We start from the raw sequence: 17,683 nt of genomic DNA on the forward strand, positions 1-17,683 counted from the left end.
AGACCCACCAGCAAGTTCAATCTTTTCATGCCTGACAATCTCCACCTGCTCTCCCTGACACACTGCACATGTGAAATCAGAATTACTTTGGAGTCTACCTCTAATACGACTACATCCCTTATGCAACCAATTATCACAGACACTGCACAAGATGGAATTACTTCCCACGCCCTTGTGGCAAATCGCACATGGCCACTCTCCCTCTTCTCTGACAGCGTTGCCACAAACCCCAGATACCATCACTTTTGTTTTATCTGCATTTACCCTTAAGCCTTTGTGCCACATACCATCTCTCCACTTCCTAAATCTTTCCTCAGCCTCACTTTCATTCTCTGCAGTCAACACTAAGGTATCAGCATACATCTTCCATGGAAGTCCATTTCTACAGTCAAGTGAGAGGGCTTCAAGTATCATGATAAACAACAAGGGACTCAAAACTGATCCCTGATGCAAACCAACATTCATGGAAAACTCATCACTCAAATCTCCATTCACCCTTACCTGGGTGCATGCACCCACATACATGGCCATAACCACCCTAACCAGCCACTCCTCCATCCCAAGTTTTCTCACTGCCCACCCCACCACCTCTCTAGGGACTTCGTCAAAAGCCTTCTCCAAATAACAAAAACAGAGTACAGTTCCCTTTTCTTTCCTATACATTTTTCCTGAATCTGTCAAACAGTGAATATTGCATCAGCACTCCCTTTGCCTGGCATAAACCCACACTGCATCTCATCAATATTCACTTTCTCTAATTATACCTTCTAAAACTCTCTCCATTACCTTCATTATCTGGTCTAAAAGTATTATGCCTCTATAATTTCCTTTTTCCAGGGTATCACCCTTCCCCTTGTACGCACTAACAGTTACACACTTCAGCCAATCATCTAGGACAACACACTCATATATAATCATATTTATCAGGTCAGTAACTAACCTCACTACTATATCCCCTGAAGCTTTCAGCATTTCAGCAGTCAACCCAGACACACCTGCTGCCTTCCCCACCTGCATCTTGCCTATTCCCCTGCTCGCAATGGCAGCATCAATCAAAGGCCAAGGGCTAAACACTGGATCTGCTGGCTCCAAACCTTCCTTGTCCCAGTCAAACTCCTCATTCAACAACTGACTATATATACTCTCTCCTCTAGTCTTTAATATCCCGACTGTTCACCACTACCCTTCCTTCATCATTCTTCATACACTGCTCACATATGATATCCCTATCCTCCCTCTCCATCTGATTTGCCACCTTGAATATCATATTCTTCCTTTCCACATGATTTAGATTATCAAGTTAAAGTCTGTGACTCAAACTTCACCCTGTAAACCTCTTTTCTGGTCCTACACTTGGCAGTTGAGTCTTCCTCTCTGTTACCACCCTTCTTCCATTCCCAAAAAAACCTTCTTTTCCTCATCCCACCACCAAGTTACTTTAGCTCTTGGTGGGCCTCTTGTCCATCCACACACTGAATCAGTAACTCTCAAGAGGTTGCCATTGAAGGCTCTGTACTGTTCATTAAAACTTCTGTCAACATCTGCCTGTTCAGCCACCACTCTCCTTATCTCCCTATAGAAGGCATCCCTAACTGCTTGGTTTTTCAGCTTCCATATCTAAGGACAACATTTATAAACAATTCAGTATGATGACATCTATCTTACTCTGACTACTGTCAATTAATATTAATAGAATTACAAGAACATCTAGTGAGAGAGAAATCAAATAAATAAGGTGTCTCTAAAGTAACTCGTGTCTCTTGGACTGTGCATAATATGTACTGTGGAATGGGGTACCTGTATAAGCAGTTTTATTAACCTTTTTGCCTTTTATAGATTTATAAAGATCTTACTCAGGCTAACACAGGACAATCTTGGTCAAGTGAGGGAGAAAAAAAAAAAAAAAAAACTATCTCAGTTAACCTTCGGATTGCTTTCAACTGCTCAGCAGAATAAAATGGTCTATGCGTAGTCTGACTAAAATACTCAAATGTGAACATGGCAGTAAATGGACTGAGAATGTACAGAATGCAGAAGGAGGTATGGAGGCTAGTTCCATTGCTAGAATGAGAAGTGGAGAGAAGAAAGGGAAATGTTGCTTCTCCTGACTATGAATGGTTTCTCCTTTCATGCCAAGGGTACTAAAAAACATGGATAAAAAGTGGTATGCTGCACAGTACTGAAACTTGGCCTGTATGAGAAAAGGAAACATGCAAACTGGAATGCATAGAATTAGATGATAAGATAGAAAAGTATGTTCACAATGAGTGACAGAACAGAGAACAGTTTGCTGCACATGAGATCTGACATGAAATAAGAGAAAAATGATGCAAACCATGTGGTGCGATAGCTGGGCATACTAAAAGGATGGCAAGAGGGTGACTAGCTGAGAAGGGGTGGAGAGGTGAATGAGAATAATGTCCAGAACCAAATCGAGGTGAGACCCTGTATGGCAGCCTCTGGTTTCAGGAGATAAGCACAGAAATGGCTCAAGATCAAAATACATGGAATCCTGCCATTAGGTAAAAAGACCTGCAAAAGCTGGCATGGGTTAATGATCTCTAAATCTAAAGATTTCCAACTCACTTCTTACCTTGAACCAAAGGTGTACATGGAGTGGGTCAACTTGGAGGCGTCGAGCAATAAATCCAATATCCATGGGATCTGGGAAATTGTTGTCACCATAGTGAGCTTCAAGCACTGTGTAGTTCTTCCACAATGGACCACCACCACTGCTGCCCACACTGCCACCTCCACCACTGACTTTACTGTCCCCATCCACCTGTTAAGGGAAGAGGATGAAGTGCATATCAGAATATCAATCACTATATTCATCATTCAGCATTATCCTGACCACATTTAACACCTACAGTATAGATGGGATGAAGCAGGATCAAGAAACAAGCAATGAGAAAGTATGCATGAGGAAGAACTATTTACAACAAGCCCAGTGAAATGAGCCAGACAATCATTAATCATTCATGCCGTCAGAGGTTGATGTAAATGAAGTGCGGTATCACTGGGGAGTGTACAGCGCTGCCATGTCTCTACCCACACTTGACTATGAGCATACAAGCAAAAAGGTGGCACATTGACCTACGAGTGCAAGGGTCCTTTTCGCTCGCCCAGGCAAATGTCGCAACGTGGCAGAAACACTGGGTCCCGGTACATTATGGGCATAAGGAGTGCCCATGTATTTCAGACAGCGATGTAACTTTGACCATTTGGTTAGGAGGCGGATAGCCGTGCATGGCCAGGAGTTTCCGGCTAATCCGGGCGGCCGGGTGACTTTGACCATTCAGCTGGGAGCCAGACAGCCATTCTCGCTCAGCGTCTGGGTTACGGTCTGTAATACACGCATGCTGCTGGGATGTAACCAGTGATCGGGGGGCCAGGGGACTTTGAACATTCGGTTGGGAGCTGGACAGCCTTGCACTGATTGTGAGTTACGGTCTATTACCTGCACATGGACACAAAGGCCGGTGAACCACCTAATGGACTTTTTTGGCTTTGTAAGCCAGCCGGCTGCCAAGCCCACAACTTTTATGTCAGGGTACGGACAAATAAATCTGGATAATGAGCTAATAAAGCCATGGCCTAACATCCATATATGGAGTATGATCAGATACGGAGCATCCGGATAATTGAGTGATTACAGTTAATATCACAGATATGGCCAAAATATTATAAGAATCACAATCTACACTCAAAAACTTTTCCCAGAAAAAAAGAAAATTCTACCATCAGGATAAAAAAAAATTAAGGTTGCAAGAATACTGTAGAACTCTGAACTCGTCTTCTGGTGTTTTCTGATTTGACGTGAAAACAACTTAGTTCACACGACCACTCATTTTTGTGTATGTGTTTACCTATTATTGTTTACAACATTCTAGGGATTTTTGTGCCTTGACTTTAGGGTCACTGAGTGTCAGAGTCTCTGTGCTCTCAGGCACAACATATTGGGAAAACTATAGGAGAGCTACTATGAACAAATGAAGACAGATTTATGACAAGGGTTTTCATAACTGTACAATTCATTTATGACACCCCCAGTCTGCAAAAAAAAAAAATTTACATTACTAAAATGCACCAAGCTAGATTTGTTGATGTTTGTGGTGGCGTCCTACTCACAGAGGACAATAGACCAATATGAACCCAAAACTCATTTGTCCCTAAATCATTCCTTTTAGTTAATTTACATTATGACAGGTTAGGCTGAATTAGGTTAAGTTAGGTCATATTAGGTTTGATTAGTAGGGATGAATGATTTGTGAGAGACTGACTTTGAAGCCAAATCAACCTGAAAGTCCGACATGGATGGTGGCCACCTGCCTAATTTTGTGTGTAAAACGGATGGGGTTGGGTGCTCAATACAGAAATCACTCGATTATCTGGACTGCTCCGTATCTGGACATTAGACTTTGGCTCTATTGAATCCGTATCCGAATTTATTTGTCCATATCAGAATGTAACGGCTCCGACATCAGCATCTGGACGGCCTAAAAAAAAAAAAAAAACGGTTGGGTGGCTGGCCAGCCTCTCCCGCCACACACAGTTAATAGACAGAACCCACAAGAGAAACAAAAATGGACATCTGCATCTGGACGGCCTAAAAAAAAAAAAAAAAAAAAAAAAAAAAAAAAAAACGGTTGGATGGCTGGCCAGCCTCTCCCGCCACACACAGTTAATAGACAGAACCCACAAGAGAAACAAAAATGGTTGTCCGGTTCCCTACCAAATGGTCAAAATTCCCTAGCTGCCCCTATCACTCGGAAAGTTCAGCTAGAGCAAGGGTAATACAGGCACGTAACCCACAAGCAGAGGAAAATGGCTGTCCGGCTCCCTACCAAATAGTCAAAGTCCCCCGGCAACCATGATCGCTTGGAAAGTTCCACCAGCCCTCTAGTAATACAGGCCCATAAACCACATGATGAGTAAAATAGCTGTCCGCCTCCCTACTGAATGGTCAAAGCCCCCTCACGGCCAAGATAATTTGGATGCTAACGGCCACGCGTGAGTAATACAGACTGCAACACAAGAGATGCGCAAATATGGCCATCCAACTCCCTCATCGAATGGTCGAAGTCCCCTAGTCGTTCTTGCCTCTCACCCCCCCCCATCCCTCCTCCATTCCCCTCCAAGCTCAGTGCTGCCAGGCGTATTTCCCTCCCTGTCCCCCCACCCTCATTCTCCTACCCCGGCTTAGTGTGCTGCCCTCTCCCACCATCCCAGCATCACCACCAGTGAGTTGTTAAGTTTTGGGCAGTTTAATAAAATACTACTGATCATATCAAAATTCCAAAAACACCATGAGAAAGCTCATGAAATTTTGCATCTGGACATGTGCTTAGCTCCTGCATGATGCAGGCAAAATTTAGCGCTAGGATGTTGGGAAGTTACTTTGTACTCATGAACAAGTTTATTCTCACTGCATTTCTGTACTTTTACTCATCAGTTTTGTGTGTTTTTATTAGCTTATCTTATTGTGTGAGTTTATTAGCTTATCTTATTGTGTGATTTTATTAGCTTATCTTATTGTGTGATTTTATTAGCTTATCTTATTGTGTGATTTTATTAGCTTATCTTATAAACACCAGTGATGATGATATATAATTTATACCAGTATAACCAATTTCCAGGGGCAAATTTGGCTGTGGAAATGTTTTCCTTTGCACACATGGAAACAGCCATTGTTTGGTTCTCAGCTCTGTGTGTGTTTCCCCCAAACAAACTGAAACTTACGGTTCCCAAGAGGGTTAACACTGTTTTTACAACTATTGTCTTCATTTATTTTTTGGTGGATTTTTGCTGTTTATGCATTGTTTTCTTAGTGTCTGGCATTATACTAAATATTACCATGTGTGTTTTGATGTCTACATAGATGAAAGACCAAAGAAGTCTGCCACAATCAGGAGGGGTACTATACATACAGGTATGGTATTTGTGAATGTTTGTTGGTTATCCATTGCTTTCTTAGTGTCTAGCATTATACTGGATATTTCCATGTGAGTTTTGATGTGTACAAACACCTGAACGACCAGAGAACACTACCACAAACAGAAGGGGTACTGTACATATGGGCTGGGTACAGGTAGGGTATAGGTACAGTAGGGGATACTGCTCCATGTACCGATTTCGTCTGTATCCAGATATGCCTTTGGCTCTATTACACCCAAAAATCGAGGGATTACTGTACAGTATCTTCAAAACTATGCATTTCTTGTATCATTCATATTACGTCATTTTTAAAGGCTCCAACATGCTTTCATGCATCAGCCTTGTTCACCTAATGGCGACTCTCCACTTGCTCGATTTCTGGCTGTCTCCCCATTCAGTCCATTATCCCTGAGGTAACACCCTGTGACCTCCCTGTAGGTCCTTCTCAGTCTGCCTTTCACAACCCAACCTCCTACGTTCAGTCTTCTCAGCTTCTGCAACTGTCATTCTCCATCCTTCAACATGCCCAATCCATCTCAATCAATCCTTCCTCATCACAACACCAATACATTCTAGTCTCATCCTTACTCTCAACTCTTCAATCACAATCCTAGCAACCACAGGCCTCAAATTCAAGGATGCAACATACATTCATTTGTCGGTGTCATTTCTGTACATTTGAGCCTACAGTATCCTCTTCCGTTACTTCCCAGGTCCCATTAAAATACAGTATTACACTCCTAACACATACCACATGCAAAGATCCCTTAGCACAGATGGAGAGCCCTCTCATCTCAGGAAAGGCAACAGCTCCCTGAACTTCCTCCAAGTACTCCTTACCCTAGCCACAGCCAGCAAATATGTCTCTAAATAACAAAACTCCAACACAGACTCAAAAGACTCTCCAGCAAGATCAGTCCTCTCATGCCCAACAATCGCTACATACTCTCTCCAAAACACCGCACACATGAAATCAACATTATTTCACACTCTGCCACTAATATCACTACATCTCTTATGAACCCACTTATCACAAACACTGCAAAAGGTGGGGTTCCTTCCTATACCCTTGGGGCAAACTGCATATAGTCACACTACCTCTGCTTTGTCAGTAACACCACCAGCCCTAGATAATCACTCCTGTTTTATCTCCATTTATGCCCAAACCTTTGTGCCCCATTCCATCTCTCCACTTCCTAAATCCTTCCTCCACCTCCATTTCATTCTCTGCAATCAACACCAAGTCATAAGCATAAAACATCTCCCAACTTCATATGGGAGGCCATTTATGAAGTCATGTGAGAAAGCTTTAAGCATCATGATAAACAACAAGGGGCTCAAGACTGACCTTTGATGCACATTAACATGCAAGAAAAACTCATCATTCAAATTTCCATTCACTCTCACCTGGGTGCATGTACCCACATAAATATCCATAATCACTCTAATCAGCCACTCCTCAGTCCCATCCTTTCTTACCACCCACTTCACCACCTCCCTAGGAGCTCTGTCAAAGGCCTTCTCCTAACCACTAACCTGATAGCTGCTAAGTACTTCATATGATGGAAAACACATAGCAGCTACATACATCATATGAGCAAGTTTTTTTTCTTCTTTTCTTTAATGGGTGCATTTCTAATCCTGTTTGGCATCTCAAATGAGCTATATCCACCACCATCCGTGCATTCCTCCACCACCATGACTGAACTAAGGTAAATAATGAACTCATTTAAGTTTTCCCTATACTTTTCCATGCACTTTTTCATTTCATATGACCAAATATAATTTTGGAGAAAAACATTTTTCCTGTTTATTTTTTGCACATGGGGGGGGGCAGACCAGGAAACCTGATGCAGCTGTTATTGGGTTAAAAACAATGTACAGCTCCCTTTTCTTTCCTATATATTTTTCCTGAAGCTGTTGGACAATGAATATGGCATCAATGGTCCCACTGCCTAATATAAACCCAAACTGCATCTCATCAATATTAACTCTTTCCCTCATCATACCTTCTAGGATTCACTCCAGTACCTTCATTATCTGGTCATTCTAATGTATCACAATGACAATTAGTTTGCTGAGGAAAATATACAACTGTAAACTCTGTATGGGAGCTCTCCAGCATTTTCACCAAGTGTTGAAAAGAACCATTATCCTTTTCCTTTTTGTTATTTCTTCTTTTTTGTTTTTTGCTACCTGCTCTGCCCTTATCATGCCATGCAATAATCTCAAGTGTTTCAATACATATGTTAACCGCATTTTTCTGTATGTATCTGCCTATCACCCTCTGCAATATCCTAGGGACTCTGTGTCTTGAATTTGAGTTTTGCCTGACCTAAAATAATTTTCTCCATCCATCTATCCATCAACCAATCCTGTGTTGCCCCATGGGGAGCGTAGGAGCTCAGGGCTAAGCAAGTTGGTGCTGACATTTAAGATGAGAGTGACCAGCCTCACTCGTCCTTGAGTGGCACTACGTGAGCAATAATAAGGTTATTATTTATTCAGTATGGAAATAATCCAGTATGGCAGTGCTGTCTGATCTAAAGTCCATTATGGATGTAAGCTCACTGTACAAAAGTTACTTACTTGAACCTGTGTTTGTGTCTGGTGACAGAGTCTGTGCGTCACCAACAAATCAGCATTGGTGAATACAGCGTGACAGCCAGAGAAGAGGCACGCAAACTCTGCCACAGGTCCACTAAGCTGCCTGTGTACTATCTCACAGTGTTTCTTCAAGTTCCCTGATGTCACAAATGTTGACTTGCACTCTCCACATTCCACTGGTGGGTACTTCTCTGTGATGATATGGATACAGAGTTCTAGTTACAAGTTACCCTTTTTCTTTTTTTTTCACCACTGCTGACAAAAAAAATGCCTGTAGAAATTCTATTACAACATACAAAGCTGATAAGCCAGTTTTCTCCCAATTTAGCTACAATATTATTTGTACGGAAACAAGTGTGATACTTTGGAACATATCTCTTATTTAAAATGATGAGTGCCACTAGAAGACTCAGTATTAGCCCCTTCAGCCCAAGGAAGTTATTTTCATTATATTTTTGCCATCTTCAAACACTAGTAACCTAATTCAACTTACAAGAAATTTTTTAAACTAGAGGGGACAGATGCTGCCTCCAGTAATCCATTCATTATTAAAGGACTCACCTAAGCTGAATAAAATGGCTTGGGAAAAAAAAAAAAAAAAAAAAAAAAAAAAAAAAAAAAAAGGACATGAACAGGCTGAAAGTGTTACTAGTGTAGCTACTGAACTATAACAGGCAATTTTCTGGCAAAAACTGTTGAGTAAAATAGCAAACAAGAACATTACTTCTTATGAGGACAGAGATGAAAGATTTCACATAAATAAATGAGTATTGTACTAACTGTGGAAGAAGAGGGCATCCATCACTGTGGTAGATCAGGACACTCATCATCCACTTACTCAATGTAGGGATGCCTCATGGTTTCTACACTGAGTGACAAGCCAAATGGTTTCCTGTAACCAGGAAACTACTTACTTCACTGGGTGGTAACCATATAACCTGGGTTAAGTGTCTGAGTTAAGTGTCCCCCACATTCCCCTATCTAAAATCACTTAATCATGGCAAATGTTTCAGACTGCCTCTGAGGGCCCAATAGCTGCCCAAGGCCCCAACCAAATGGCCAGATTTGCATGGCCATATGGAATGTGAGAGGTGAGAATGAGGAAAGTAAGACGGTGGAAGTGGTGAATGTGTTCAAGAGTGAGAGACATGCTGAGATGGCATTGTGTGAAACAAAGATGAAAGGGTGTGAAGTGTGTAAGGTTGGGCATGAATGGGCAAGGATGATGCAAGGAAGGAGTTGCTTTGTTGATGAATGAAGTGTGGCAGAGTGGAATGAGAGAACACAAATGTGTCAGCTCGAGATGTATGCATGTCAAGTTCAAGTTTAAGAAGGTGAAAGTGGCAGTAATTGTAGTGTATGCACCATGTGATAACAGGAGTGAGAGAGAGAAAGACAGGTTTTGGGATGAGCTGGATAAAGTAGTGGGAGAAATGCCCAGGAGCTATAAAGGGATCGTAATGGGCAATAAGAATGGAAGAGTAGGCGCTGGTCCTGAGGATGACATAAAAGATTGTAACGGGGTGCCAGGAGAAAATGATAATGGGAAGCGACTGAAGGATGTGTCAGGAAAAGGAGTTATGTACTGTATTTGTAACTCATATTTCAAATACAAAGATGCACATACAAATACATGGTATTGAGGGAACGGGGATCGTGTTGAAAGGAGCCTGATTGATTATATGCTCATAGAGAGGTCAATGCAGGGAATGGTTGCTGATACGAGGGCCGTGAGAGGATGATGTGGAGGTCTGTCAGATCACATGATTGTGGTAGGCAAGATCAAGCCGAGAGGAGTGAGGTGGACCAGGAGAAATTGGAGCAGCCAGGGAGAAAGACTGAAAGTCGAGAAGCTGAGGAACAAAGAAATAACAATTGAATACAGGACCAAAGTAGGGGAGGACTTAGGGAGAAAGACTGAAAGTCGAGAAGCTGAGGAACAAAGAAATAACAAATGAATACAGGACCAAAGTAAGGGAGGACTGAGAATCAGTGAATTGGAATGAAATGGATATGGACAGCCTGTGGAATGCATACAGGGACTGCTTAGTTTGGAATGCTAAAGCAGTGTGTGGTGTGGCAATGGTAACAACAAAGAAGAAAGGTACAGCATGGTGGGATGAAGAGGTTAAGAGAGCACTGGAGGAAAAGAGGAAGAAATGGCCAGAGTGGTTACTGGACAGGGGTTCAATTGAAATAAGAACTGAATATATTGACAGCAAGAAGCACGTAAAGAGACTAGTGAAGGGGAAAGAGGAGGAGGTAAATGATGATCTAGGAAGAAAAATGAATGCAAATTACTCTGAAAAGTGGAAGTTACTCTGGAGAGAGGTGCGGAAATGTAGAAGTGACAGTGGAAAGAAATGTGAAAGTGTGAAGGATGAAAGTGGTAGATTATTAACCCATAAGGATGAAGTAAGGACCAGATGGAAAGAATATTTTGAAAGCCTGAAGAATGAGAATAGAGAGAGCAGAGCCACTGTAAACATGACTGGTTTTGAGGATGTGCAGAGAAGGAATGCAGTGCCAAGAAGCGTGACTTTCACACAGGTGAAGAAAGCTGTGAAATGGCTGAAAAATGGGAAAGCAGCTGGGGTTGATGAGGTGTATGCAGAGATGATAAAGTGTAATGGAAAGAGGGGAATGAAGTGCTTGTAGGAGATATGTAAGAAGGCATGGGTGAGTGAAACTGTGCCAACAGAGTGAAAAAAGACTGTGATTGGACCCCTGTACAAAAATGAAGGTGAGCGATGTGAGTGCAAGAATACTCATGACGCAAGTACAGTATACTGAGTGTGGTACGGAGGGCATATGGAAGAATTATTATACATAAAATAAGATAGATATCAGAAGTCCTGGTGAGTGATGAGCAGGGTGGCTTAAGGAGTGGCAGAGGATGTGTGGTTCAAATATCTGCAGTGAGACAGATAGTGGAGAAGGCTTGTGAGAACGACTATACGGTGTTTATGACATTGATGGATCTGGTAAAAGCATACGACAAAGTGGACAGAGACGGACTGTGGAAGGTTTTGCACAGGCATGGCGTAGATGGTAAGCTGCTAGGTGCCATCAAGAGTATTTATGATGGTAGTGAAGCAAGTGTAAGGGTAAATTGGCATCTAAGTGAAGGGTTCACGACTGGTGTGGACGTGCGTCAAGGATGTGTGACGTCCCCATGTTTGTTCAAAATATATATATATGAATGGGGTGATGAAGGAAGTAAAAACACTAGTAATGGAGAGTGGGATAGCACTAGTAATGAATGGAATATCTCAAATTTGTTGTATGCTGATGATGCAGTACTACTTGCAAATACCGGACAAGAACTTGGTAGACTAGTGCAGGGTTTTGTTGATACCTGTGAGCGTCCTGCCTTGAGGGTAAACATAGAATAGAGTAAAGTGATGGTTACTGAGAGAGAGGGTGACTCCCAGTGTGATGTTACAGTTAATGGAGAGAAACTGGAACTGGTGAAAGAGTTCAAATAATGGGTACAGTGATAGAAAAGAGAGGAAAATGTGCAAAAGAAGTGGAAAGCAGAGTGACACAAGGAAGGAAAGTAGCTGGTGCAATTGTTATCACACATCTAGGCTGGTTTCTGATGGCTTTGAAGGATTAAAAGATGAGACCTTGCTCACGGAGTTAGTGTTAATCCCTGGTGTTGGAGACCACTATCCCTCCATCCCCTAGTCTCAGAACCCTTTATCTCAAACCTATCTCAGGTCTCTCTATGGTGTGTGTTTCTTCTTCACTGTGCCAATTTCATCACTTTCTATCAGCTTAACCATGCCATGCCTGTGTGTGTTTCTGGTGCTTACCGTAACAGTATATATGTATTTAGTGGGCCTAAACTGCTGTAAAAGGCAAAATTTGGGTTTAAAAGAGGGGTCCCCAATACCAATCAGGATACAGTCCATAGGTTCTGTGCTTTCGTTATCATGCAATTTCATTATCACACACTAGGTGCAGTACCAATTATTCACACTAACCAAGGGATTACTGTACTGATGTTATCTTTACATACTACAAAAGTTTCGTTAAAAGAATGGCAAAAAATTTAGGCTTTCTGGTTATACATCTTTCTTTTTGTGCTTCAAAAAATGGCACTTAGGTCAAAGGTATTATATATACCGTATATAAAACAAGAACCAACCACAACAGTATCAATAACTCACTCTCTTTCTGTTGCTTTCGTTCTTTACTGCGCCTGTTTTGGAACCAGTGCATAATCTGCCGATAGCGTACACCCAATCGTTTCGCCAGCAGGCTCATCTCCGAAGGCATAGGGAAGTTATTGTCATTATAGTGGGTTATTAGAATTTGTTGTTCCTCATCTGTGTACTCAATCCTCTGTCGGGATGCACTACATTTGGCAGAGTCAAAGTGTGCAAGGTATGCCTGTCGGTCCGAGAACAAGGCTCGACACTCATAACAACGCACCTCCCCAGCCTCTCGCTGCCTACGTCTCCCTCGACCTGCCTTTCTCCTACGTCGCCATCCTCCACCAGCCTTCACCTTCTGTGGATTCTTTTGATCACTGCAGTGGTTGGCAAAATGTTCCTTTAGGGCAATCAGTGATGCAAAACCTTCCCCACATGTCTCACATTTGTGTCCTTCCCCTTGACTTTCTTCCTCAGCCTCCTGCTCCTCCCCTGACGAATTATCCAAGATACACTCCACGGCCATGCTTGGGTGGTAGTTTTCTGTGTCATCTGAATCTTGCTGGTCCTTTTCTACGTCTTGTGTATTTTTCTGAGATTCCCTCTCTACTGTATTAAGTGGCAATGAATTTTCCTCTTCATTTAGTGTTTCCTCCTGGGAGTCACTGTCACTTCGGTCATCATTTTCAGAGTCTAGGGGTGATGTCTCCATTGGGCCACTTGAAGAACCAGCCCCTTCCTCCTCACTGACAACCTTATTCTTTCTGGTCACTCCAACTTTTGCTGTGGAAAAACAAATGAGAGTAAAAAAGTAGTAACATACTGATCAACACAATTAATAACACAACATTATATTGTACAGGATAAATGTTTTCACAGGTTCAATATGGTACCTGTCAAAGACTAATATCCTTGTCAATAGAGAAGGTTCTGTAAAATCTCTTCCTTGTCACTTTATTCCTGCATATGGCACATTAATATCCTCTTGTACAGTATTTATGAAGTCTACGCTAATATTAGAAAGACCAAAAGAAACATGCAAGGCAACAGCTGGGTGTGGTATGCAAAATAAATCACTCAGAAGAAGGTGCTCAAAAGCCTCCTAAACAAAAGGAACTATGATCCAAAGTGTTAACTGCTTCATCATGACAATATATATAGAGTCATTCTCACTATTAGCAATTCTGCTACTAAAGGCTTCATTCATTCATTCACTCATTCTACATTGCCCCATGAGAAGTGTAGGAGCCCGGGGCTAGGCAAGTCCGTCCTGGCATTTAACATGATAATGGCCAGCCTCACTCATCCATGAGTGACATTACGTGAGCAATAAACCCAAACCACCCCTTGGATATAAACCTTCACCAGCTCAATCCGAATGGAGCACCATAATTACCCACTAAACCACCAGGCACCAACTTTGGTTACCGTATATGGTTACCACCCAGCAAAGTAAATGGTTCCCTGGTGTACAGGAAACCATTTGGCATGTCACTCAGTGTAGAGTCATCCACAGGCAGAAGGAAGAGGAAAGAATAAAGGAAAGAAAGACAGAAGAGGGAGTGTAAAGTCACCCGTAGGCAGATGGACGAGGAAAGAATTAAGGAAAGAAAGACAGATGAGGATGGAAGGAAAGAAGGATGGAGGAGAGGAAAGGGCAAATATCCGGGAGCAACACTACATCAAGTGAGTGGATGGTGAGTGCCCCCACCTACCACAACTAAAGACTTTATGGGATAATAAATTAAATAAAAAATGCTCTGGTTTAAGGTGTAATTTGAGATGATCCAGCAACCTGAATTGCTAAATAATCTGACAATACACTGAAATATACCATGGTAGATTCTAATGTCCAGTCATGTTTCGAGGCACTAAAGAGTTTTTATGCAATTAAATAGTTAAACTTTGGCTCCAGGGGTCCTTTGACAACAGCTTGAATTATTCACAGAAATTTACAAATTGTGGAGGTTTTTGTTCCATAATTCCAGCAAACAGTTAAATACAATTGTGTTTTGTTTTATTCTTGCTATATCCAAAGAGTTCTTTTCAGCTTAGATGAGATTTTTTAACTGGAGGAATAAAATGTAGTCTTCACTAATTCCTTCACAATTAAGTGCCCTACTAAGCCGAGTACAATCAACCAGTAGTATCGAAGAATAAAAATAAAAAATAGTTGTCACACTAATGGGGTTAAGGTTCTCCCTGATGATATACTGTATTTTGTCTTTCAATCAGGCTATGTTCAATATTCTAAAGGAATGGGAAAAGTTCTTGCACTGACAGGGCTAAAAATTATCTCCCATAAACTCTTTCAATAAGAAAGCTCTTTCTAAAGACAGGCTAAATATAACCATCTGGTGGTGGGAATGATTAAACAAAATGTAAAATCAGTCCTTGCTATAAGCTTCCCATTCCTTGCTCCTGTTTGCAATTATGTTCTCAGTAAATTAAAGAAAAACAGCCTATTAAAGTTTCCTTCTTACTCGTGATATGGATTTACTAGTTTCTTGGAATTTACTGAATCAAATATGCACAAAAAATTGTGATATTTTAAATCACATCTTTATAACAAGGCCAGACTGACTCATTAGACTGAAAGGGTTACACAAGTGCATGTAATGTCCCGAACTCACCAATATGACTCATGAGGTGCGTATTAAAGACAACTGGGTGTGCAAAGTAAACATCACACTCGCCACAGTGGTATGCTGTCTCCTTCCTGTGATCCTGTGCATGCCGAGCCAATGATGCACGTGAGATGAATGCAACATTGCAGCTCAAACAGTGGAAGGGGCCATCCGACTCAAAGTTGTCTGGGGGTTGGTGATCAAAGGAGTCAGCTATAACTCCAAAACTGAGTGTCAAAAATGCCAATGGTAGTAATAATTGGCCACTTGTGAGTTTTGGGCTACAAGGAAGTTGAAAATACTGACAATGATAATTTTTGTAGTAATGTATCACCATTAATCATGTTTAGAATTAACAAACTTGGTGTGAAAATAGCTTTGACAAAACAGTTACACTTCAATTTAGCCACAAATAAGGAATATACTGTAATATGCAATTTCTCAAACACTGAAAAGACGGAGAATCTTCAATACTGTATTTTACTTATGGCCAAGTCGCAAAATAACACTGTTCAGTAAATATAATTTTTTATTTTAAATGCACTTTATGTTACTACGACAAAAATTTTCTCTCAATATTTTTAATTTCCCTGTAATCCAAAACTTGCAAGAGGTCAATTCCAGGACTGAATGCTAGAAATGCCAATGGCAGTTTTAGCTCTGCGACTGTGTGTTAGAAATGCCAATGATAGTGTAAGTTATAATTCCTGGACTGAGAGTTAGAAAGGCCAATAATAATAAGTTATACAGTAATTCCAGGGCCATGTGCTAGAAAGGCCAATGATACAAGCCTAGGGCTGAGTGCTAGAAATGACAGTTTCAAATAATCCAGCACAACATTTAGATAAAGTAGTACACAGTGCAAAGCTTGAAATCTGCTGCTTTATCAGTGCTGAGTGCTAATACCATACAAAATTTAACAAACTGTGTCAAAACAACATTCTGAACCTGAGTTAACTAAAAGACACACAGTGCACCATGTCAGCATCAACAGAGGTCTTTTAAATCAGCCACTTAGCATGCAAAGAAAAACTTATTAGATGAAGCACCATATGCATTCCTCCTCAAAAGTTTAGCTCAATTCTCTTCAACCTAAGAAAGTTCTTGTATGCACAGAAAAACTGTCCAGTATACGCCAGAATTAAACATAATATGTCATGGAACTTAACCCGCGGCGTCCCATCAACGTGAATTGACGTCCACACGTTTTATCACTGCCAATCCCGTTGACGTACATAAACGCCAATCAATTGCAAGGTCCCTAATTTGCACAATTTTCGATTTTCGCGAGTGATTTTTGGTATGTATACACAGGACACCTTCCTCTACAAGATGCCAGGCAGGGACAATGCCTTACCCTGCATGACCTCCACCCCCCCCCCTTGTGTGCCACTGGCTCAGCAATTCACCTGTTACCAGTGACCTAGCCAGTAAAGCCATGTCATGCCACGGTACGAAATTCAGGGCCAGAGTGATTCCCCAATCGATGACAATGTGGAGGACAAACTTTACATAGCATTAGAGGAAGAAACAGTCAGAAATGATGACCAGGTAATGTCGCCAAAAAAGGTCAGATATGCTGATGTGTTTCATGAGTGAAACAATGTTTATATTGCCTATATTACTGTGTGAAAACCAATATTCTCTCGTACTACATATAAATTCGTACAAAATAAATAAATACCGTTTATGAGTGGTGTGGAATGGTTACACTCCCATAGAACTCGTTTTCTTTGGAGCCAGCCTCATAGAAAACACAGTAAGGTGAGGAGGTACTGCTACCTGTATCAAGTATTTTAAACCTCAGGTGAGCAATTTCTCTATGATTTTTCGATGTTTCTCACCAAATGCGGAGGTTTTAGCAAAAAAAAAAAAAAAAAAAAAAAAAAAAAAATCCAAAAATGGTCGGGATTGGGAGGAGTCAGTGGTGGAAAAGTGGTCGGGATGGGGCGGGTTAAAGAGGTTAGTGGAGACTGCTTCTGACTTCAACTTATGGGGTATCACCTAAGCTGAATAATATCATGTGGAGGTTAACATGAATATAATGAACGTGTGTCCTCAGGCTGAACAGGTTAATGGAAACTATTACTAACCACTTCAATCTATTTGGTCTCCTGAGCTAAAAGGAATCAGCAGGCATTACCAAGAATAAAATACAAAATACATTCTCAAAAAAAAAAAAAAAAAAAAAAAAAAAAAAAAAAAAAAAAAGCATTATGCTGTGACAAACAAGTCTCAACTGTTAGTGCAACAAGAGCCCATGCAATTAAGCAGCTTCAGTCAAACATTATTCCATCCCTCACAAGCATCTCTCACATTTCTGCAACACTATTTTGACTTCTTATAACCACA

The 17,683-nt window shown here is 41.2% G+C and overlaps 1 protein-coding gene across 1 annotated transcript in view; it reads right to left on the minus strand.

The window, feature by feature from the left end:
* Positions 1 to 17,683, minus strand: part of LOC145392156 (uncharacterized) — a 61,882-nt gene that overhangs the window by 15,447 nt on the left and 28,752 nt on the right. The window contains exons 16-20 of the mRNA XM_080266606.1: positions 15,310 to 15,517; positions 15,205 to 15,221; positions 12,720 to 13,487; positions 8,527 to 8,735; positions 2,594 to 2,782 (exon numbers count right to left, since the gene is read on the minus strand). Of these exons, the coding sequence (XP_080122732.1) occupies positions 2,594 to 2,782; positions 8,527 to 8,735; positions 12,720 to 13,487; positions 15,205 to 15,221; positions 15,310 to 15,517 (1,391 nt within the window). The remainder of the gene's footprint in view (positions 1 to 2,593; positions 2,783 to 8,526; positions 8,736 to 12,719; positions 13,488 to 15,204; positions 15,222 to 15,309; positions 15,518 to 17,683) is intronic.

Source organism: Coenobita brevimanus, chromosome 21 (genome assembly GCF_032717465.1).
Source record: "Coenobita brevimanus isolate Jiangsu-jjx chromosome 21, ASM3271746v2, whole genome shotgun sequence".
Lineage (NCBI taxonomy): Eukaryota > Metazoa > Arthropoda > Malacostraca > Decapoda > Coenobitidae > Coenobita > Coenobita brevimanus.